Source organism: Echinops telfairi, unplaced genomic scaffold (assembly GCF_000313985.2).
Source record: "Echinops telfairi isolate 266 unplaced genomic scaffold, ASM31398v2 ScPeMD7_5868;HRSCAF=6743_1, whole genome shotgun sequence".
NCBI classification, from domain to species: domain Eukaryota; kingdom Metazoa; phylum Chordata; class Mammalia; order Afrosoricida; family Tenrecidae; genus Echinops; species Echinops telfairi.
Genome location: NW_022109768.1, coordinates 13,591,107 through 13,616,758, shown reverse-complemented (window position 1 = coordinate 13,616,758; position 25,652 = coordinate 13,591,107). Strand labels below are relative to the sequence as shown.

Below are 25,652 nucleotides of genomic sequence, written 5' to 3'. Positions count from 1 at the left end.
GGGGGAACCAATTACAAAAATCTAAGTACAGCCTCCTCCCTGGGGGATGGTAGCAGAGAAGAGGGCGGAGGGAGATGTCAGACTGTAACTTATGACAAAACTATAATAATTTATGAATTATGAAGAGCTCATGGGGGGGGGAATGAGCAACTGATATTAAGGGCTAAAGTAGAAGGCAAATGCTTTGAGAAAGATGAGGACAACAAATGTACATATGTGCTTGACACAATGGATGCATGTATGGATTGTGGTAAGAATTGTACGAGCCCCCAATAAAATAATTTTTTTTTAAAAAGAATCTTTTGTTCTCTAAGAAATCAAGTATTTTTTTAAGTGTTCAATAAACTTAGTGATTTAATTTGAATCCAATTAAACTACTTTTTTCCTAAAGAGCCTATCCACACATAGGTAATACCATTCACTCAATTTGCAAATACACAGAAGCATCTAGAAATGTTCTTGATTAGTAAGCTAAAAGAGTAGAGACCAAAATGCCTTCGTTGAATAGCAGTACATACTTCTTTCCAAGTTCTTCTGGTAAAACTGGTCCATTTTCAGAGTTAACCCCTTGAATATCTGCATTAGAAATTTTTCCATTGTGATCTAACATAACCTGTAAAAAAATTCCAAAAAGAAAATCAGGCACTGACTTCCTTTGCATTATTAATTTTTAAATTATTTTGTCTTCAATTAAAGAAAAACAGTATATAAGGTAAAAGAAAAATAACATTAAAATGGGCATACAGTTAAAACCCACCTCTCTCCAAAATTTTTCTAAACTGCTTCTCTAAATAACTCAAGCAAAGTAGAAAGCTGAATATGCCCTTGATCTGAAATGTGGGGCTCAGGATTCCATGTCTAGCTTTTCCACTCCCCAGCCATATGACCTTGGACAAGTTACTTAACCCAGCACACTTCAGTAACCTCCCATGCAAAATATGACTAATACAACATCATAGCAGTCATGGAGATGAAGAGAAGGCATATGCTGAACATAAAGGACACCAACGTGTACATGGCAACTATCCTACAAATAAAGAGCAGCTGTTGCTTAATTATTACCTTTTTCTAGAGAAGCTAATTATTATAAATGTATAACCATAACAGTATTCTTCCTAAAACTAGATCCACTCTTGCCTAAGATCCAATAGGAATTACTCAGATGTAAATTGTGGCAAAAGAGAAACACTTCTTTAATTACTCTATATTCAAATCTGAAACACTAAATGATTGTCTATCAATATACCAGTAACAATGTGTGTCAATGAGTTAAGTAATCTACTAGTGTATTAACAGAGCTTTAATTCTATCTTGTATTAGTAACAGAAGTTTCCTTCATCAACCTTAAAAGGATTATTTTGTCTTCTCTTCAACAGTTTAACAATAAAATTTTCAAGAATTAATAGTTATCCAAAGTTTAAACTTTATCATATACATATATCTTTACTTGAGTTAACACCCATGTCATCTCAGTTTCTATAATAAAATTTCATTTAAAGTCAACCAAAGTGAAATAGTCACGTAGTAGACATGGAAACAAATACACTCTAAAAGGAAAACACAAGCAGGTCTTAGCAACTTCAACCTCAGTGTCTGTTCGATTTATAATAATAAGTAATAATTTAATGATGCAGTCTAAGATAAGCAATCTCCTTTGTTAAAGGGGTGGAGGCTTAAAGCTCAACTGATATGTCCTTTGTTCTTTTTCAAGTTTTCCAATTCACTGTATTAAAAGCTTCTACTCTTAGTTCTGTGATTTAGAACATATTTCTAAATATTTCTACAGAACAGTCCAGTAAATGAAGCAGCCAAATCCTCTTCTCCCTCTCCTTTCAAATAATTCAGAACTAGATTATTTAAAACTATTAAGATGAAGCCTGTCACCAATGCTCCATATTTATCACAAAGTAAATAACAGTAGTATTTCTCTGCAAGTCAAGAAATGTTTTATCCATTGTTATTTTACAGTTAACTTCAAAGTTACAACATTATTCAATAAGAACTTTTTTGATAAAAAGTATTTTACATATCATTCTTAATTTTGTTTTTAAGGAGTAAGAAGGAGCTTCAAAATATGTGTGGGGAATTTCACTATCTTTTCATTCCATTCTTCCATGAATTTTCTGGTGCTCCTCAGTATTTTTCCATAAGCAAAAAAACAGAAAGGACCCCGGGAAATCACCGAACCAAGACTTTGCCTCTACACATTCTCAAGTGCTCCCAGAGAGCCTTGAATGTTATGAATCACTCCAGGTTTATTAAAACTATTGCTCTAAATTAACCTTCTCCTTTAACAATCAGGCCCAGAGATATAGCTTATTCAAAATAAAAAAACTTTCATAACCCAAGGAGGGTGAAGGGTAGAGTGGAGATTGGGGGGGGAAGGGAAAAAAAAAAACGACAAAACAAACTGACCTTTAACATGAAGTCAAAAAATAAAATAAAAATCACGTCAAATCAAATTGAACTAATTCGTAACCTATTAAAATATACCCCAAAACTCAAGCCCACTGAGTCAGTTCCTATACATAACAACCCTACGTAGGGTTACCAACAGTATAAATTCTTAAGGGAGCAGACAGCTTCAAAGGAGCTGCTGGTGGGTTTGAACTTCCAACTTTGCCATTAACAGCCCAGTGGCTAACCCACAGTGGCACTAGAGGCCTTTACATTACAGTGAATACATGATAAAAGGAGCCCTGGTTGTGTTGTCAAGTAAGCATTGAACTGCTAACCTCAGATCGCCGGGTCAAATCCACCAGCTGCTCCAAGGGAGAAAATTGAAGCTATCTGTTCCTATAAAACTTTACAACCTTGGATCCCGCATATAAAGTTGCTACGAACCAGAACCAATTTGATGGCAGTGGGACATATGATAAATGTATTCTGAAAGCCCAAAATAACACATTGAAAACTAAAATTTTTTGGTTCCTATTAGAAATAGATAAGAATTCAAGCAAAATATTTTCTTACTTGGCATTTATCTCCAACTTCATACTGTAAGCCAGCAGCAATGGAATAATCACGTTTTTGTTGAGCTGTAAACAGTATCAGTATAGTATCAATTTGACTTAATTATACTGAAATGTCACAAAGCAAAAATTATGAAAAATTCAACTTTTAACTCACCTTGTTTAGACTGCAGCCAAAGTTCATATTCTACATTTCGATAAACCGCTGGATTGAGTGATTTAAGAACCTTTCTAGACAAAGGAGGACTAGCAGAGTCCCCATTGTTATTTGGATGCTGACAAAAGAAAAGCCGGAAATTCAAAAGCTGAAAGGCTTTTTGCACAACTTTTTAATTATGTTGAAAGTACCAAACTCTATGATATATGAATTATGTAAATATAATTATTTAAACATTTTAAGTGCTTTTAAAGACATGTTCAATATTCGATTAAGAGTTAAAAGTTAAATGAAAGGGAAAAGACAACTTCAAAATAGTAGATCAATGAAAGACAGGGCTCAGGTATAAAGCAAATGTTTAGATAATGATGGCAACAAATGTACAAATGTGCTTGACACAACTGATGTATGTATGGATTTTGATGAAAGTTGTACAATCCAGAATAAAATGATTTTTAAAAAGACTGATGTTATTGAAAAGGTCCTAAAAAGAAAAAGAAAGTCAACACTATATAAATTCATATGCAGTCACATATTGAAGGACTGGTTAAAACTATCTTTAAAAAAATACCTGATTGCCTGACAAAGCTTTAGATCCATTCACATCATTGGCGGTGGTACTTTTAATCCTAAGGAAAAAAATATCCATAATTAGGAGTATAAAAATACATTTCTACAAAAGGAACTTCTAACCTAAGCTCTGTAAAGAACTAACCTTCAAAATAACATTTTACAAGTTTTAGTGTGTGTGCAAGGAGACACTTGTGTGGATTTAAATACTTATATGAGATGCAAGTCAAAGGCTTTTATTATTAATAATTATTAATAGCTCAGTCATCAACAAGAAAACAAATCAGAATTTGGATCAGGTAAGGTTGCCATTAAACAAATATTCCACTACAACAAAATTATCTACAGAAGATTCAACAACCAACCCTTTAATTCAAAACACTCAATATCAGCAATTCTCAACCCCTTTGGGGGCTGAACGACCCTTTCACAGGGGTCACCCGATTCATAACAGTAGCAAAATTACAGTTATGAAGTAGCAATGAAAATAATTTTATGGTCGGGGGGTCACCACAACATGAAGAACTGTATTAAAGGGTCCTGACATTAGGAAGGTTGACAAACACTGCTCTGTATCAATACTTTTGAATACAAACAAAAGACTGCCATCAGTTGAATTCACTGTGGCATACCTAATTATAGAAGGAGCCTCGGTAGCAAAATGTTTAACAGCCCAGCTGCCAACTGACAGGTTAACAGTTTGAACCTATTAGTCACTCCATAAAGATTACACCCTAGGAATCCCTTTGGATTAGTTCTACGCTGTCATATAGGGTCACTATGAGTCAGAATCAGCTTAAAAGTACACAACACATATAAATGCAGTGTACATCCATTCACAACAACAAATATTTGAGTGGTTAGTTCTTATGAAGTATGCAGACCAAAAGTCAAATACATAATAATAAACACATTTCCAGGAACTGGACTATGCCCCTTACATATTATTCTAAATCTCACATATCCAAATGCCTGTGAGGAAACCCAGGCATCCTGATGTTATGCACTGGGCTTGCTAACCAAAAGGTCAGCAGTTTGAGGCCACTCTCATCTGCAAAAGAAAGATGAGACTGTCTACTCTTATTAAGAGTTAGTCTGGATACCCACAGGGCAAGTTCTACCTGTCCTACATAGGACTACTGTAAATTGGAATTGACTTGATAGCAGATAAGTTTTTGAGTGAGGAAACCCTAACTTCTCTGCAGAATTAACACTTCTCAGTGAACTCAAGTAAGCTGCTCTAGATTAGTTAGAAATCAGAACTGAAATCACATTTGGATGTCCATAGTTCAATCTTAGCCAAACTTAAGCTTAAAACAGAACAATAAAACCCAAACTCACTGCCACTGTGTCAATGCTGAATCATAGTGTGGGTTTCTGAAAAACTGTTTATGGGAATAGAAAGCCCAGTCTTTCTCCTCAGAGCTTCTGGTGGTTTTGAACCACCACCATGTGGATTGCTGCCTAACTCGTAACTACTATACCACCAGAGCACCTAAAAGATACTTATTCAGCACTAAAATGCTGCAATACTCTGCATTTTTTACATAAACCTCAGCTTAGGAGGTTCATTATTTTTAAAAAGAAGAGAGGAAGCATTACCTAAGAAAAATATAACAATAAGTCAAAATGACCATTTTATAAACAATGGATAATTGACAACATAAAATTTTAACAAAACACACACTCATACAGTAAGATCAAATATATTGTAAAGATATGCATTTTACTACAAAATAGATCCTAATTGACCAAGAACATTTGGGGGAAAAAACCTAGTAAGAATCAGATAAAATGAACAGTTAAGGAAAACAACTGCAAACAGAACACCCTAAACCCCACCTCCCTCAGCATGAGACATTTCAAAGCAGGAAAATTAACAGCAGTTATTATTCATGTGCACAAACAAGTTTTATGGGAGAAGAGGGAGATAAAGGGGAGTTGATAGCAAGTTCAAGAAGAAAATATTTTGAATAGCAATTGAACAATATTTCTTGATGTGATTGAACTATGGAATGGTATGGGATCTTTAACAGCCCTCAATAAAATGATTTTGGAGGAGAAAAATAAGGAAACTTTAGTATTTAAATTCATCCTGAGGGCAAGAGGAAGGTGGGATAAAGAGGGAATCAATCACAATAATCTACATATAAACCCCTCCCCATGGGGACGGACAACAGAAAAGTGGGTGAAGGGAGACATCGGTCAGTGTACTACATTAAAAAATACTAATTTATAAATTATCAAGAGTTCATGAGAGGGGAAAAGGGAGTGAAAATGATGGTGGAAACTTATGTTCAAATGAGCTTGACACAATGCATCTATGTATGGATTGTGATAAGAGCTGTACAAGCACCCAATAAAATGATTTTTTTTAAAGTCATCCTTACTTGCAATTGTCATCTTCTGAATCTGATATATCACTGTTGTTTTTATCGGCCACTTCAGAGGAGTCTAGACCCATCAAGATTTTACTAACATCTGTTTTAAATACCTTCTCATACAGCAATTCATAAATGAGAGCTGAAATTAAAAAGAAATTTTATCAACTGTATTAGGCTTTTAAAAATAAAGAGAGATTAGAATTGATATCGCCTATTGCCCCAGCTTTTAAAACCCCATTGGACACCTGGAACACATCAACTGTACATTCTAGACAGAAAGTTGCCCAGAGTAACCAGGATTTGGCTGTGCACAGTTAATTAGCTCAAAATGATCACATGATACTGTCATTTTAAACAGCAGCAATAAAATCACAACCGTGAGACAAGTTTGATTCTAATAAATAATGCACAGACAAGCAATAGCTACATTTGACAGAAACTGCTACAATTTTACAAATCCTTATATTTAATACTAACACCAAACCCAAACCAAACTTGCTGCCATGAAGTCGATGCTATCTCAGAAACCCTACAGCATGGGGTAGAACTGCCCCTTATCTATGGGTTTCTGAGACTAACTGTTCACAAGAGTAGAAAGGTCAATCTTTCTCCCATGGAGTTGCTAGTGATTGTAGCCCAACCACGTATTCACTAGGTTAACAGGGCTCCAATCCTAACACAAGGATGTATGTTATGATTGGATAGGTAAGGAAAAGTCAGATTCAGAGATGTTATAAAACCTACCCAAACTCTTAGAGCTTGGAGCAGAAAAAGGAGTGTGGTACCCTAAAAGACAAGCTGAGATCTGCACTCTAGTTATAATTGTTTCTAGTATAAGGAATCTTGAGTTAAGCACCGTTGAGTTAATTTGACTATATAATCCATCTCCAGATTATATGAAATCTTGACAATTTCAAGAGATGAAAATTTGACTGTTTTAGGACTCCTGTTTGGCTTTATATTTTCACAATGTATTTAAGGAAAACTAAAGCATACATGCATTCATCAACAATGAGAGAACATACTTTTTCTTAGCAAGTCCCCCAAAGACCTTTTCTCACAGGACACCTTTCTACAGATTCTGGCAACAGAAGACACAACCCTGATGTCACCCCAACCACAGGCACCAAGAGATATAAGAAAAGACATGAGCTTTCCTTCCCCAAGCTGAAATGATCAAATCTGGAGATTTGGAGAGGCACACACCAGCCAGGACAGACAGACTTTCATATCTCATTTACTCTTTTCCTAGAGCAGTTTTTCCCTATGGGCTCTAGGAGATTATTGACAAAGCCTGGAGTCATTTCTGATCCTCATAATGGGAGGCTGCTACTGGCATCCCCCGGGTACACATCAGTGATACTTCCCCACAAGACAACCAGTGCCCACAACAAAGTAGCTGTCCTGAAAAGTCAAGTGCCAAGGTTAAAAAACCCAGTCCTAGAGCTTTCAAAATACAATCGAATGTTTAAGGTGCTCATCCATTCGGATTTCCAACCTATAACCGCTTCAAAATCACATACAAATTCTTACTACAGAAATACCTACAGACAAAATATAACATTGTATGTACTAACCAAATTCTAACCACTAGCTGTTTTTCTTCTCCCCCAATTAAACAAATTTATATAATGGTAATACTTTTGGTAAAAAAATACTTCCAGCAGTATTTTTCATGCAATATCAGAATGGAATAAATTTGTCCTGACTTATCTGCAGTAAGATTGGAGAGCTTCGAAATATAACTGCTAAACAAATACAAGAGTAATACTTACACTGACACATAGCAGAGCTTTCTTTATACTTTATGGGATAGACAATATCATAATGGTTCCCATTTGAAAAACACAGTAATACCTGAACGGAAAAAAGAAAACACGTTTTAGATCCTGAGTAAGATATTTACTTAGCAACCAACTTATGTCTTCAAAGTCTCTGTATTACTACAATTCTGCAAAATAAAGTTATTATTTTTAGAAGCAACTTAAAACTCCAATATGGTCAGCAATGGTACAGTTCTTAGTGACCTAGGGAAACTGCTTACGGAAATCAAAAACTTAAATGTTAAACCTAAAACCACAAAGTTCTTTGACGAAAATATTGAGGGGGCTTCAAAGTTTATAGATTTCTATTTTTGTTTTTGTGTTCTTTATTTTAGTTTTTACACATTTTTATTGGCACCTATTCCACATATCATACAATTCCAAAGTTTATTCAATCGTATCAAAAAGAATTGTACAATCATTACCACAATCAATTTTAGAACATTTCCACCCCCATGGTTCTATTATCTTCTTACACTAGATATTCACTAATCTTTTGATGGCCTTGTATATTTTCATCAAGTTCGAAAAAAATTTTATGATTTTGGGATCACCAAAGAAATGACAAAATTTATAAAAACAGCATGACTTCAATTATATAACAAGAGAGTATCAAAGATGAAGAATAATGCTTACCTCTGGGAGGCAGAAGATATTTTTTCTTGCTCTATAGTTTACAGTAATTTCCAAATAGTCAAATTATTTCAACAAGAAAAATCTATGATGATGTTGTTTAGAATGCTACATTCCAAAAATTACATTGCAAAGACCAGATCCAGACCAAAGCTCCAAAGTCTGTTAAGGTCACGCAATACCCACCTTCTCTCACCATAATGGGGACAAGCAAGTCACTTAAACCGAGCCTGCGCTACTCCAAAATTAAAACAAAGTTCGCTTATAATACTGTCAATGCACTCTTTTCCTACTGAGAATTCAAATTATTTCCCATTGTTTCTGCTTTGTGACAACACTCTCATCAGTGAATCATCTTTACAATGAGTCAAATATACCATAATGACCACAATAACACTTGATGCACTATTTTTCGTATTTGTTACTTATGCAAAACAATAATCTAGTTTATCATGTACACTGGTATCTCCTATGTTTTAAGGAAAGGCTCAACAGTGATTTATAGCGAGAGAACTACAATATACACTCAATTAAAAGTTAATGATTAATAATAAAATCAAATCATTGCCATTGAGCCAACTGTCTGACAGTGACCCTACAGGGCAGGGTTGAAATGCCCCTGTGGATTTCTGAGACTAACTCTTTATAAGAATAAAAAAAGCCTCATCAAAAAAAAGACTTGTCTGTCTCCTGCAGAAGAGCTGGTGATTTTGAAGTACGAGTTAGCAGCCCAACACATAAAACATTACATCACCAGGATTCCTGATACTTAAAAAATGCAAAATACCATAGCCATCTACAGAATTATTTCAAGTCAATGAAAAATTACAGATTAGAAGTGATGGTAGCCAACTGAGGAACTCATATTTAAATTCTTTTAGACATTTAGAAAACTACTTACCTTTTCAGGAAAATTATTTTCAGTTACTTGTGAAGGAGAAACATTTGGTTCCTGATAAATTACAAAATCTTTCCTGAAAATAACATTTAGAAATTAGTCTGAGAATGTATTTCATGATTGTAATCATTTATTCATTCAAGTGCCTAATATGTGGCAGGCAATGTTCTAGGCCCCAGATAGAAACCTAACCAAACCAAACCAGTCTTTGACTCAATTCCAACTCTCAGCAGCCCTACTGGAGACAACAGAACTGGCCCCCACCCCCACCCCCAGGGTTTTCCATGGCTGTAAATCCTTATGAGAGCATATTGACACATCTTTCTCCTGCACTGAAGCTGGTGGATTTCAACTACCAACCATCTGATTAGTAGATGAGCGCTTAACTGCAACTGCTATTTCACTAAAGATATGGGAGTAAATAAAAAACATTCTCCTTCAGAGATATCACAGCCTTGAAATTCTTATGTAGCTCTTCTCTGTACTTATAGAATTGCCAAGAATCAGAATCAACCTAATGTAAATAACAATTACTTTAAATTCTAAAACGAGAACTTGGAGCATTTATAGAAATTGTGGAAGTGAAATTTATAGACATTATCTTTTTTTGGGGGGGGGTGTTACTCATATGCCCGTCTACCGGTCAAAAACAATAAAATTTACTAATATTCTGCTTTAGTTCTAGTCTAGCAGGCATTCACTATTGCTAGCCCTGAGACAAAGAGAAATCATAACCTGGTGGGGAAAAGTCTGTACGCTATTCCAAAAATATTTTAAGAATTAAAATGTCCAAACTCTAGCCATGCTAAAATCTAAATAATGCAATTAAAAAAATATTTGTTTTGGAAATGTTGACGGCAACATATGAACCACTGAATGATGGGAGTGTTACAAGATTTGTTTAACAGCCCCCAGTAAAATGATTTAAGTATATACAGACAAGACAGATATGAAATCCCCCAAAAATGCTATGCAACAAAGTATAAAATGGCTTTGCTAGCTTGACATTTTAACAGATCATGCTAATTTTCTACAGATTCCGTTTACTTGTTACAGTATTTACCTGTACATAAGAGAAAGGGCACTTATTTCCACTTGTCCAACCCATTCCTGTATTGAAGAAAAAATATTGGTTCGTGTTTTAAATTTCTTATGTAATACATCTCTACTAGAACACATTAACATAAATACGGCTGTGATTGTTGTTATAAAAACATCTAAGTAAAATAGGCTGTAAAATACATGGAACTGCAGGAGACAGGCAGTTCAAGTCTCTGATGGAGAAATGCTAACAGGCTTGAATGAGTTCCTATAGGCATGTCAAGACCACCAAAGTAGTATCTGTGAGTTGCAAACTTGTATGGGATCAAGTTTGTCCTCCAACCGAATACGGGCATATCAGAGTCAAAGAAGGTACCAAAGAGCAGTTTTAAAATGAAATCAGTATCCTTAAGCCTTTCTGGAAAGTAAACTACAGTATTTATCAAAATTTAAATATGCATATACTGACTCAGCAATCCAACCTATCTAGCTACATATCTATCACAGAGAAATAGCTCATGTCTACAAAAGTATATGCAAAGAAGTGGCTAATTAGAATAATAGAAACAATAACCCATGTACTACACCAATAATTAAGTAAATAAATATAATCCCCCTTTCTAGCCATGTATGGTTTTGTGACTCCACAAAACAAATGGGTGGAACCATGCAATTAAACTCTTTCTGACTGGGCAGTTTGTTAATTGTGTAAATAAGGTACATGAGACCAGGCAAAATAAAGTATATGAACCCCTAACACAAAAGGGGTCATTTTGGCCATCCCATAAGGTTGTAAGGGAGCCAATCCCAGAAGCAGGGAGGAGATGTCACTACCATCAAGGAAGAGCCAGGAACAGAGTCGAGTGGGTCCTTCGGACATCAGTTCTCTGCCCTGAAAACCACCAGGACTCCGGATAGAGAGCTACAACACTGGAGAAGGTGCAAGCCAGTGAGAAGTGTCAGCCAGCACAGAAAAGAAAAGAGAACAGAATCAAGATACTAGTCCAAGTGGGTGGCACGGGATGGACAGGTTGTGTTAGAACTGGCAAAAAGACTCACAAAGAAGGTATCTGTGACTTCCACTGCCCAAAAATCAGCCCTGGGCTGGTGCTGATGGCGATTCTCCCTGCCCCTTGGTAGCTAAATGAGGTAGAATCTGATATCATGCTACCGTTTTTACAGTAAGTGATAAATTTATGATTCGTCTAACAGGAGCCCTGGTGGTGTAGTGGTTACACATTGGACAACTAACTATAATGTCAGCAGTTTGAAACTATCGGTCGCTCTGAGGGAAAAAAAGATTTTCTACTCCACTAAAAAGTTAATCTCACAAGGAAGAGACAAGCCAGTTAGGGTGCAATATAGCACCAATAAAACATGTAACTTTCCTCTAGTTCTTTAATAGTTTCTCCCCCCACCCCACTCTCATGATCCCAATTCTACCTTACAAATCCAGCTAAACCAGAGCATGTACACGGGTACAGTAAAAGCTGGAAACACAGGAAATCCAGGACAGATAAATCCCTTAGGACCAATAAGGAGTAGGGATATCAGGAGGGTAAAGATGGGGGTAGAAAAGGAGAACCAATCACAATGATCTACTATAACCCCCTCCCAAGGGGACTGACAACAGAAAGGTGGGTCAAGAGAGACATCGATCGGTGTAAGATATGAAAAAATAATAACACATTATCGAGGGTTCATAAGGCAGGGAAAGTGGGGAGGAAGGGAGGGGAAAAAATGAGGAGCCAATACCAAGGGCGCAAGTAGAAAGAAAATGTTTTGAAAACGATGGCAACAAATATACTAATATGCTTGACACAACGGATGTATGTATGGATTGTGATGAGTTGGACGAGCCCCCAATAAAATTATTTTTTTAATTAAATAATTCAACTGGAAATACTCCCCCAAGAGACTTTTATCACCGTTCTTAAAATGTTGGCTCTGGTCTTCAAAATGAAGTAAGTGACATATATATTGAAATAGATTTCTTAAAATAGGCCTTAGCCAATATGTGACATCTCTGGTGTAGACGTGGCATCAGTCTGCTAAGACCATGGACACAATGACATTTCTAGTTATCCAAAAGGTGTTATATCACTTTAAAAGAAATGGAAAATATTTCTCCAAGTGTTAAAAGGGCACATTTCTCAAAAGTACACATTTAAAAATATATTTATTCTGCAGAACCAATTCCTTCTGGTTAAAACTTTATTTCATTCAGCATTTATGATTCTTGTTATAATTCCTTATAGCAAAGATAAAAAAAAAATTCTGCAAAATGTTTTATTAAGCCACACTATAATTGCATAATTTAAATCATCAGATTAAATTTGTAACTTCTGTTCCTGAGAAGACAGTCAAGAAAATGGAAAGGGCAATAATCTGAGACAATATAAAATACGTACCAAATATCCAGTAAAGAATTCAAAATTTAAAAAGACAAATACACAAAAGCAAAAGCTGACATGACCAACAAAGACAGAGGGGACAAAAAACAGCATGTAGAGAGACGCTCAGTATCTTTATTCATTGGGAAAACAAAGATTAAAATCACAGAGAGATACTACCACACACTACTAAGTGCTGGCAAGGATGCAGTACAATTAAAACTCTAATATAAGTGGAATATTCAAAATATTCTTGGAGAAATAGAGCTAAAGATAATGGAATTGTTTCATAAAATTATTTGAAATCCCCTTTATATCTTAAGTTCAAAAACAAGCAATCAAATTGACGTGAAGGAGCACAGACAAAGTGGACACCCAAAACACACCTTTAAAATAACTGGACAGTTCACACTACCTCATTTCCTCCCTGGGAACCCTTCTCCCCAATCCTATTATGTTTATCCTGGTTCAGATCCTCATTACTCCATAGCCTGAATGTTACACAGAGATTATTTTCAAATAACATTTTTTTCTGATTAAAAAACCTGATATGTTGAATTACCTGTATTTTCTATCAAAAAGTAAAATCACCTATAACAATAGTTAGGACTCCAGTGTATTTTTCCATTACACGTTATAGCTATTTGGCACACAAACTTATCATCTACTATGTACCCCAAAAGGTGTCTACTGAAAATATCAAAAGCATTTTTAATACATACAATTTTTACCTTTAAAGACAAATAAAAATATAAACTTCAGGGAAATAAAATTAAGCCTGGCTTAATCCTAAACAAAACTTATTATCAATGATCACTGAAGACAAAATGGGTACATAAGCAAGTGTGGTGAAGAATGTTGATGGTGCCCGGCTATCAAGATAGAGCGTTCTGGGGTCTTAAAGGCTTGAAGTTAAACAAGTGGCTATCTAGGAACAAAACACACATGGAAACAGCACACCAGCCTGTGTGCTCACGAGGTGTTGACAGGAATAGGTATCAGAACTTCAAAAATAAGCAATCAAATTGACGCGAAGGAACATGGACAAAATGGTGACCCAAACCCACCTGTAAGGTAACTGGACACAGAGGGCCACAAGGAAGGGATGACAAATCCAGGGTGCAGCATAGCACTGGTGAAACACATAACTATCCTCTATTTCTTCAAGATTTCCTCTCCTTACTATTACGGTCTTTGTTTTACCTCATTAATTTTGTTAGACCTACATTATGTTCATTTGTATAATAAAGATCGTTTCCTACATGAAAGCCAAGATAGATAACCCTTCATAAACAGTAATCCGAGTAATGATTCCCTGAGGATATGCAAAGGGTGTGTGTGTGTGTGTGTGTAATAACAATGATGACTGTACAACCCCACACAAGGGGAACAAGTAACAGAATTTCAGGTGAAAGGACAGATTGAATGGTATAAGACACAGCAAATATATAAGGTTCCTGAGGGGTAAAGTGGGGGAGGGAGGAGACAAAGGGAGATGATATCAGAGTTCAAGAAGAAATGTTTTGAAACTGATGGTGGTAAGCCTTTGTAAAACTATGCTTGCTCTAATTGATTATGGACTGTAAGAGCTTTTAGAGCTCCCAATAAAATGATTAATAAAAATAAATAAAAATGGAAAGAAAAACTTGGTGTCAAGTAAATGTGTATTTTACATTTGTTTAAAATAACATGCTCTCAAAAATGCAGAATACATCTAACAAAAAATTCATTGTCGCGAGATAATTCTGTCTGATAGCAACCCTAGAAAGATAGAAATTGTCCTTGTGGGTTTCTGAGGCTACAAATCTTTTAGAGCTAAAGGAAGCCTCATCTTTACTTGTAAGGCAGGCCTGAACTGCTGACCTTTCAGTTAGCAGCCCAGTGTGTAAACTACTACACCACCAGGGCTCCCTTGACATAGGAAACTGAGATGTGAGGGGGTTGTGCACTTTGCAAAAGAACTGTATACTATGCAAGCCGTTTGCACAAAAACAAAGCAGTCAGAGGAAAAGCCTTCATAGAAAATTTTTCTCTCAAATTGAAGCACTATTGTACCTTATTCTTATAGTTAATAGAGGGTACACATTTGTCTATATGTTAAAATATTTTCTGTAAAGTTTTAACTGGACTTCTGGTCTTATCCCCTGCAGATCATGTCACACAAAGGGAAGGGCTTCAAGAGTTTGTGGAGATGGGGGGAGTGCGGAGTGGAGACCCTAAGCCCATTAGGAGGCCACTGAAGATCCCCTTGCAGAGGGGTCTCGGGGAGGAGATGAGCCAGTCAGGGTGGGATGTAACAACGATGAGAAACACAACTTTCCTCTAGTTCCTAAATGTTTCCTCCCCGCTCCCACTATCATGACTCGAATTCGACCTTGCAAGTCTGGCTAGACCAGAGGAGGTACACTGGTACAGATAGGATCTGGAAATACAGGGAATCCAGAGAGGATGAGCCCTACAGGACCAGTGGTATGAGTGGCAAAACAGGGAGGGTAAAGGGAGAATGGGTAGGAAAGAGGGAACCGATTACAAGGAACTGTGTGTGACCTCCTCCCTGGGGGACAGACAACCGAAAAGTGGGTGAAGGGAGACGTCGGACAGGGCAAGATATGACAAAATACCCATTTATAAACTATCAAGGGCTCATGAGGGAGGGGGGAGCGGGGAGGGAGGGGGAAAATGAGGACCTAATGTCGGGGGTTTAAGTGGAGAGAAAATGTTTTGAGAAACGATGTACAAATGCGCTTTACACAATTGATGTGTGTATGGATTGCGATAACAGTTGTATGAGCCCCTAATAAAATGTTCAAAAAAAAAAAGTTTGTGGAAAGTAAAAATCAAAAATAATGGAAATTTCTCCAACAATTTTATGAAGCCCTCTAGTATTCTGTCATCCATCCATGTATGCAAACATGCCGAGAACTACTCTTGACTCTGATAAGTATTCTTGGTCAAAGAGTCCTGAACAGAGGAGACTGTCCCACAGATTTTCCTGGGCTGTAATATTTACCATAAGCAGATCAACAGGTCTTCTGGTATTGGTAGATCCAAACCACTGACTTTTTATTTTTAGTTAACAATCAGGTATGCTTTTATTCATTATGCCACCAGGGCACATTGCTTTGTAATTCTCGGCCCTCAAGTATTCAAATTGTGCTGGGGAACTAAATAAAAACACCAATCATTTACACAACTCACAATCTTTCTCCTAAGGTACATTCCTTTACCCCTAGCCTGAATCTTCTTAGCTTTGTCCTTTGCTGACATGCTTTTTAGCTTAAGTGATTACTTACCGTACATCTGGGGTCATGAAAAAGTCCTGATATTCAACATAGAATTTCATGATATTTGGACTTTTACAGTGAGATTAGCGTCATACACAGGGAGGGAAAAATTAATTCTTTAAACTTCAACTTGACTGAGAAAGTGTGCAAGCAGAGCTTTGTAAAGAAGTCGTGGTCTTTTTTATCTCAATAGCCTCTTCCCTCTCTCAAGCTAATCACATGAAATCAAACTTCATAAAGCAAGTGACTTCAGCTGCCTAAAGAAGCAATTAAACCTTGTCCTCCCATTAAGCTACCCCTACGCATGCCAACATAGCACCTTGAAAACCATCACCAGTATTATTTTATATCTTTTATACTACATTCACATACCTTTGTGACAAAAATACTGTATGACTCTGCCCTTTAGTGAGGCAACCTCTAGCCCATAGCTCTAACTGTCTTCCATTTAAACACCACATAAGTCTATCTAGGATTTTTTCCATTTGATTATTCAAAAACCTTCATTTGTATTTATGTAGCTTTCTGACTCTGTGCTTGTGCCTTCAACACTTTCAGAACAATCTTCTTCTCAACAGGAAAGCACGCTTGACACTGTCCTGGGCACATTTAGCATACATGGAACCATAGGCCCTGCTGACTTGTTTTGGACAACCTCAGGACAACTTTAGGTCTTGAAAGCACAGACCCCTCGAAGTTGGCCTACGCACAAACCACATGCAAATTCTGGTGCTTTACCAACCTTCTTTGTATAAAAGTAAACAATTCTATTACCACATGTTCGGACAGCCTAGTTTTGTTAGAGGCTGTATTGTAGGACAGCCTATACCAGTAGGTCAGGCATTGAACCATTTTGAATGCCTCTACACAGCCTCCCCAGAAGAAGAATCAGGATGTTTATTTTAAAATTATATACAAAAAACACGATGTAGTTTAACTCTTGATATTCTGTTTTCTTTTAAAATACAGTATTTGAATATAGTGAATATTGAATATCGCATACCTGTGGATTTTCCAAACGTTTTAAATACTCTTCAAATGATCCTTCAATAAACTGCAAAGAAACGTATATCTGTTAACATCCTATGTAAAATTAAAATAGCACTGGGTTTGTAATGAGGGCTTACATGAATTCAGAATACATCAGTTATGATTGAAAAAGAAAACGCAAAAGGGCTTCAAAAAAGTTCATGAAAAAATAGTTGAAAGATAATGAAATTTTCCCACAAATATTTTGAAGCCCCCTTGGATAATCTAACAATATATATTAAAGTATATACACATTTCATATAAAGCACCTACATATTAAAAACTTAAAGAAAGCAATGTCAGGAAAGATATTCTATAAGAAGAGTGACCCACGATGAAGGCTGGACAGGAAAGGACAATGTAATGTTGGGAAGATAGAAGTACCCTGACCAGTGAGACCATGGAAGAGAAGCCAAGTGGAGAACTCCATGTGGGTCTGTTGGAGGGCATTAAGGTGTGAGGCCTGACTCTCAGATGTGAAGGGAAAGGCAATTCAATTCAGTGTCTCTGTTGATGTTTTGAACAGAGAGACCACATGATAAAAAGTCCTGCTTTAGGAAGATTTAATTTGATAGTGACCTGTTACAGAAGAGAACAAAGCAAAGACAGAAACACTACCTAATACTATAGATGAAAAACCGAGATGAGGATTCAATGTCTCTCAGATCTGTTAGACTAAAAGATGTGTCTGAAATACCAAACTCAACTTTATGTAAAATACTCTGTCAGTTAATTTAGCAAAGTGTCATGTTTTAAAACATTAAAGTATACTTTCCAGCCTATTAAAAATCTAGATTCCCATGAACTTTTTATATTATTAATTCTTTTATGGACTTTATACTTACTTTCAAGCTTCTGAAAGTACCTTAAGTTTCACAACAAGAAGTATTTTAAATGAAACAGCCTATGGTTCAAAAAGGCTACTAATCAAAGATAGTTATTCTTTATTAGATTACTTAAGGACTTTAGAAATAGGAGCCATTATTGAACATTGGAGACCTGTGTTTTTACTCAATCCTGCATCCAATCCCTGGCTGAACACTGCCAGTGACAAGGTACACTTTTCTGTGAGCCCTTTGTAATCTGGTCGATGAAACTGGTAGAAAGGTCTTGCTATCAAGAAAGTCAAGGATCCTACCTTGGAACTTCCCACCTCTCATCATAGCTCACCAAGTTACGCAGAATAAAGATAGGCCTGGCACATAGCATTCAACTAACTTGACTCAGCAATGAGTCCAAACGGACTCCCTGGCAGCAAAACAACAAAAAACCGAATTCTACTTTCTAGAGCCAATAATTACTAATTTCTTCAAAGATAAAAACCATTTCACCTCCTCTCCCCCATCATTCCTAAGTATTCTCTTATGTAGCCTCAGCAATCCCTATGTTTATTACAATATAAAGGTCCAAATATCCTAATCACCCAAGGAAGTCTCCTTCCTGAACTGTATCACTGCACATCTTAAAATACACTAAACTTAACTCACTGAGTCAATTCTGACTCATGACAACCATATAGGACAGAGTAGAACTGTCCCTAAAGGTTTCCAAGATGAATGTTTCACAGGAGAAAGCCTCATTTTCCTCTCCAAGGAGCTAGTGGTTTTGTTGTTAGCAACCCAAAGTGTAACCACTATTCAACCAGAGCCCCCAAGAAAACATCATCAGTAGTAATTATTTACTTAAATGTATAAGGATCAGAACTCCAATCCAAAAAACATCCAAACTAAGAATCTACCTATTAAGCCATAGAACTGAGCTATCTATAAAGTGAAAACGTCAATCAATGAAGGCTGTCAGGGGACATAATTCTGGGTCTTAACTATAAAACCAGTAACTAATAAGTATATCAAAAGCTTTCAATGTAAAATGAAAAAGTATAGCATCTTCTTTCACATCTGGCTATATGCAGCAGTTGTTGTACAACATTCTATCAAATATTAATCATCGTTTAATCAGTGTCCTGCTTTGTGATTTCACAGCAAACCTTAAAAATTTTCAAGAAATCTATAAATACCCTCTGACCAAATTAAGGGTTCAGTATTATGCTCAGCATAGTTTTTATGGCTCAAGTCTGAAAATGTTTAATTACTAGGGGATTGACCAATCACAAAAACTTCTCTTAACCACAGCATTCAATTCCTTGACCACATCAGACAAAACTTACTCTTAAATTTGTAAGGACCTTACATAGATTCATCTTTCCACCCCCAAGAATTCAGAATACTTCATTAAAAACAAATGCATGCCAACTCATAATGACCCTATAAGGTCCAGTCAGAACTGCCGCTGGAAGTTTCTAAGACTGTAATTCTTTAGTCTTTAATGGGAGTAGAAAGCACTACCTTTCTCCCTCAGAAGTTACCTGGTGATTTTGAACTGCTGATCTTGAGATCAGCAGCCCAGCATGGAACCACTACATGATCAGGCCTCCCTATCCTCCACAGCTTCCTAAATGTCTGAACAAATACATGTCCTGAAATGTTTTCAACAAATTATGAGTTCAATAAAGTAGTTCATTCTTATAAAAATTATTTTCAAAACCTTCCGTAATAGCCAACCTGTGAAAGTCCCAACAGACTACTTCTGAAGGCCAAGATGTAAATTTAAGTCAAGATACCATTATATGTTTGAAATAACAAATTTACCGCTTCAAATTTCTCTCTGTTCTCTCGAAGATAGCGAATACAGGCCATTCTGACTTCAACATGACGAGACTGGGAGTGCAACACCTAAAAAGAAAAAACAACACAATGGAGCATTTTTGTTACATGTGGATTAGATTAGAGCTGCCTTCTTTCACACCCAAAATAACATAGCAACCAAGAGCTAGCTGTCTCCCGCTCAATCCCTTTCTGGAATTCAAATACATTTCTACTTCTTCCTCTTCTTCAGAGTAATGACATGATATACAAAAATGTCTTAACCATGGCACTTCTTAAGCTAGATGTCTGTCATACAGACTGTATTGTCCATTTTTCCTTCAGGCCATTGAAAGCACTCCTTTGAGGCAATCTTTGTAAACCTAAGTTATGTTCCTCTCCTTTCGTTTCACAACGCAGGGATAAGGAACATAATCCCTGCTCTGCAGTGATTAGCCTCATCTTTGTTCAGAAAAGGAAACTGGAAGCACTCTGCCTATATCCAACGTGGTGGTTCAACCCCCAGCAGCTTTACTGGAGCAAGATGAGGTAATCTGATCCATAAAGATTAAAGCCTAGAAACCCTATGGGGCAGTTCTACCCTGTCAGACAGGTCACTCACTATGAGTCAGCACATAACACACATGCTTGTTGAAAAAGAAGAGAGGTCACCACTTCAAGTCAGCCTGTAAAAGCTCTATTTCTTCTAAAAGTTATAAGCTTCAGAAAGTCTTTTTCCCAATTCTGAAGGTCTGTAGTGACCATAGAAATTTAAATCTCCCATGATTTCAGGAAAATTAAGGAATTCATTCTTAAATCCTAAATTATTCATAATTATAAAACTTTTGACTGAACCAAGTGAGCAACACATAGAATGCACACAGGCTGTTGTGAGTTGTCACCCTAATATTCTTGGGATTTGCTGGTATGTCCAAAATCTTAAAGTACCACCCAAAGAATGACCCAGATCCTCTCACGTTGTAGCTTCTGTATTCGTTTTTTTAAAACCATTTCATCAAATGGTTGACTTATATAGGTATTTTGACTTTTACTAAAATTCTAAAGCTTTAATTTGAAACCATTTCTTATCAAATGATTAGGATTACCTTTCGGTAGTCCCCAATATACTTAAGAGGAGATTAAAATTCTTTTCTATTACTAAGTATCTCAAATGAAGGTGTTCCTGGCACCCTAAAGGGTCAAGGTTAAAAGTAAACAAAATCAAGCTATGCACTTAAAAGAAAGTGTGTCAAACGATTACCAAAATCTCGAGAATTTATATTAATAGCAAGTAGCTTTTAATAATGATTCTCTCGTATGTTCCAATTAAGCAGAAAATTTGGTGAGAGCTTGTAGCCGATTTTACATCTTTGGATAAAAGCTAAGACTCATTTATACTCACAGAAGCATAGGCTCAAGAATCAATAATTAGTATACCCCAATACATGGAAGTACACTGAATAAGTTTTCAGTATAGTAGCTGCTTTTCAGTTTAACTGAGTGCACCTTCATTGCTGTCTTAGACACTATTAAAAAGCATCTTAGTGGGACACGACCTACAAGGACTATAGTTGGAAACCACCAGTGGCTCTTTGAGAAAAATCAGGACTTTCTATTCCCATAAATAGTTACAGACACAGAAACCTACAGGGGCAATTCTATCCTATCCTATGAGTTAGCATTGTCTAGATGGCAGTGAATTTTTGTATACCCCAAGCTTCCAGCACAGGAATCCCAAATTTTGACTCATTATGACACTACTTTCCTGGGCTGTAAATCTTTACAGAGCAAACAGCCACTTCGTTCTTCCTCAGCATAGCTGCTGGGTTGGAACCGTGGATCTTGTTGCTAATAGGGCAATGCAAATTTATCTGACAGCACCACCAGTAAAGATGATCCATTAATTGCCAATTCAACACATGAAGATTTCTTTCACAGAAGCTATACTAGACATTATCATCAATCAAGGTATTATTAGTGGGAGTAAAGCAGTGTCATCTGATAGATTTTCCTACAGTTAGCCAAGTGAAGCTAGATCTAAAGTCATTTATCTAAGAACAGAACATATGTAAAGTGTTAATTTTCTACCCCAAAAAATGGCAGACAGGTCGTGAGTTTTACAAAATTTTAACAAAAAATTAGCCTATTACTCAAAAGGAAAACTCGGCAACTTCCACAAAGGAATAACATACTGGTGGGTCTACAAAACCATGCACTGCCAAGACTAAATAACCTTCTGAAAGTAAATCATTATACCAGTTCAAGGTCACTTAGGGAATTCAAATGTCTTTACAAATATTTATATTTGCAAATTATTATATACATGAAAATAAGCTAGAACCAGGAGGCTTTCCTAAATTGTATGTAATACTTATTCTATACAATTAAGTGGTAAACACTAGAAAAGGTGGTCGTGTCATATAGCTTTAGCAGCTTCTAGGAAAGTGCCTGTTTTCACCTCCAGGGTTGTGGAGCTCAATCAGGTCAGGTCTGTAAGCTGAAGTATAAAAAGGGAAGGGCCCATCTAAATAAGCCACATACTTTGGAGGAAATGACTACTCAATTCTTTAAAGACTGGCATTTAAATTACTTCCTCCTTCTTAGAAATGAGTATATTGCTTTTATAGAAGAAACTGACCATCATTAACCTTTGTACACAAAAAGGGCAGTCTGAAGTTGATGCTACTTTTTCCCTTTCCCACATGCATTTGGCCATTTGCTGTGATGGCTATACCCTCAGTCCAGACCTATTGAAGAACTAAGCTTCACTGCTAAGTTTACAGTTATGAAACTCTCCAACAACATATTAAAAATCAGTCACATAATTGGAAGCATTCCCTATGCCTAACCTAAATTCCATTAGAAGAAGATAAACTGTGTTATCTGATGTTAACACTATGTTAGAGGAATTAGTTGGTGGTGCCCCTTTATACTCTATACACACACACACACACACACACATACACACAGATTCTACTTACAGTTAAAAGATTCTAGGCTTTTGGATAGGAGCCCTGGGTGGCATAGTGGGTACTAAAAGTTGGGCTGCTAACCACAAGTCAGCAGTTCAAGATCACCAGTGGTTCCTCAGGAGAAAGGTTTGCTGTTCCTATTAATATTTAGTCTCGAAAACCAACAAGGGCAGCAGTTTTACCCTGCCCTATGGGGTCACTAGGAGTAGGAATGGACTCGATGGCACCTGAGTTTGATTTGGGTTTTGGAAGCTTCTAGATGATCAAAGAGGCCTTGGTGATAAGAGTGGCTTAACACACTTGGCTGCTACCCAAATGGGCAGTGGCTTTAAGCCACCAGCAGATCCGAGGGAGAACTATGTGGCTGTTTCTATAAAGACTGACAGCCTTGGAAAGCCTATGGGCATGTCTAATGGGTCCCTTAGTAAACATCTTCTCAAGGGCAGTGGATTTGGTTTGGGGATGATCAAGATTGCTAAGTATTTGTGGCATGTAATACTGAAATCAGACACACCTTTCGGCATCAATATAAACGAGGGTTTGGATAATCCAACTCCAGATAAGCTCTGCTCCAAGCTTCCTTGTTTCCCTACCAGTATCTATCTCCTTTTTTATCAAGTCTTGCTAGAACTAACATTATGCACAAATTGGGAGGAAGTGCCCAGACTAGGAAACAACCAGAAACAGCAGAAAAATAGTGCACATGTGCTCTTCTTGGTTTGGGAGCTTTAGAATTTTTGATTGGCAATGCCGCCAATCTAGTGACAAAGTTTTCTACCTGTTGAAAACCGTTTGTATTTGTTAAATCAATCCTAAATTTTGAAAAGTCTTTTATCTACAAAATGCCTTAGGAAACTTCTGAAATCGAAATATGAGGATAGACTGAACCCCATTAGTTCATTAGGTAAACCATTAACTCACAGTCAAAGCTATTTAGCATTCAAAAAAGGTGAGAAAAAGCAACCTTATGAAGGTGGTGGGGGCACCAAGCCTGGGAGACTGCAGAGGGGCGGCTAGGTCTTCGCCAAAGGAAAGCTAACTGTGCAAGGTAAAAAGCCGCACAGAGGGGGCAACCCACCTTGAACTTTATCCAACTACTTCAGTAGCTTTTATTTTCCAATGTAAGATGGGCTTAGGTGACTACATACCTACAATTACACTAGGTTATATAACAGAATAAGCCCTCTAAATCAGAAATACTTCCCTAAGCAGCTGTGTTATTAAGTGGTTTTGACACATTTAAGATTGCACAATTTGGTCAAGAAAGGCCTAGAAAAGGCCCCGTTATCCTTCCTACCAACAATAAAACCCTTGAAGAAAAAAAAAGGGGGGTAAATCCTGTCTTGTAGAACCCATGAACGTATTAAGGTGTAGGATCTAGTCAAAGGTTAAGTCTCTTAAAAGCATAATGTACTTTTAAGAGCGCATTTGCCCTCCAGTTAACGCCTGCGTGGTTGAAAACTCCACACTCCAAAGTCCAGATGCGAAAAAAACAAGAGGTGCTCCACGTCTAAAGTTTGGTGCCCCGAGACCTCCTCTAAGAAACACCTGGTTTCCTGGCGCGGGCGCGGTGCTTAGAAAACAAAAGGAAGGTGAATGCGTAACAAAATAGGGAGGGGGCTGTTTCACAAAGTCCCTACCAGTCAGTCAATCGTTCAGGCTCAGCCCGGACTTCCATTAAGTTGCCTCCAACTCGTTCCCTCCTCTTTACCAGGAGGGACGCCACCCAGTTACTTTTCACAGGTTTTTAAAGTTTCGATTCACAGCGTGAGGGCCCAAAGCAGTGGGTCCCATTCCGTCGTTACAAAGGGCCGCTGTGACGACAGCCCGGCCACGCGCGGCCCGGACGTGGGCCGCCGGGACTGGGGCCCGCGGCCGCCTCCCCACGCAGACTCCGCCGCCCGCCGCCCCGCGGGGCCGCACAGGCCCGCCCCTCGGCCCGCGCCAAATTACCTGCTCCGCCACGGCCCGGAATAGGCACGACCCGTCCTTGGCCACCAGTTTCCGATACAAGCCCAGTTTCCGCAGATAGGCGTCCATGGGCGTCGCGTCCTCGTAGGGCCCCGCGCCGCCCTGGTCCCCGCCGTCTGGGGCGCCGACGGCCCCCTCCATATTGCCGGTTGTGCTGCAGCCCAAGCGCGGCTCCGGCTAGCCCCACATGGCCGCTCCCCCGGCTTCTCGCCTCCCCGGCCTAGGACGAGCGGCGGCTCCGGTTCGGGCTGAGCCGAAGGCGGCAGGCGGTGACGACCGGCGGGTCCGCAATCTCCGAGGGCATAGGGGAGGCCTGCCTAATGCATGGCTGGCCGCACGCGGCCGCCTTCCCAGAGGGACCACGCGCAGGAAGAACGGGAGGGGGAGGAGGGGCAGGGGGAGAGAAGAGAAGGGGGGAAAAAAGAGTAAGAAGTCACTTCTCCGTCGTCCCGAAGCCCGGTTCAGGGCCGAGAGGTCGCCGCCGCTACAAGTTTGCTGGTCCCGACCAGTGTGAGGCGAGGAAACCCCCGGTCCCGACGCGCGTGCAGAGCCGGCTCAGACGAAGCTAGGCCTGCGTCCCCGGCGCGCTCCCCACGCTGGAAGCCGAGGAAACCAAAAGAGAAAGAGGCGGCCTTTCGTTTCCTCACTTCACGGGAGGGCGAAGAGGGGCGGGGAGCAGGAGGGGACACCCGGCGGAGGGCAGCACCCTCACAGATCAAAATTTGTTTTCGCTTTCAGCCCCCAACGGAGAGGATGGCGGGAAGTGTAGTTTTAGCGGGACAGGAAGTTCGCTTGCAGTGGGCGGAGCCTCGCGGGCCGGCCTACCCGGGGGGTGGGGGTGGGGGAAGCTCCGGGGAAGCACGGGGACTACAACTCCCTACAC

General features: G+C 38.3%; 1 protein-coding gene across 1 annotated transcript in view; it reads right to left on the bottom strand.

Moving 5' to 3' along the window:
- The window catches only part of OTUD4 (OTU deubiquitinase 4), a 51,121-nt gene extending 25,671 nt beyond the window's left edge, over window positions 1-25,450 (bottom strand). Inside the window, exons 1-11 of the mRNA XM_004708749.2 lie at window positions 24,752-25,450; window positions 19,833-19,916; window positions 17,159-17,209; window positions 10,501-10,547; window positions 9,441-9,513; window positions 7,859-7,940; window positions 6,090-6,222; window positions 3,701-3,758; window positions 3,130-3,247; window positions 2,974-3,038; window positions 519-613 (exon numbers count right to left, since the gene is read on the bottom strand). Coding sequence (XP_004708806.1) covers window positions 519-613; window positions 2,974-3,038; window positions 3,130-3,247; window positions 3,701-3,758; window positions 6,090-6,222; window positions 7,859-7,940; window positions 9,441-9,513; window positions 10,501-10,547; window positions 17,159-17,209; window positions 19,833-19,916; window positions 24,752-24,910 — 965 coding nt within the window. The 5' untranslated portion in view covers window positions 24,911-25,450. The remainder of the gene's footprint in view (window positions 1-518; window positions 614-2,973; window positions 3,039-3,129; window positions 3,248-3,700; window positions 3,759-6,089; window positions 6,223-7,858; window positions 7,941-9,440; window positions 9,514-10,500; window positions 10,548-17,158; window positions 17,210-19,832; window positions 19,917-24,751) is intronic.
- Window positions 25,451-25,652: the final 202 nt, after the last annotated feature.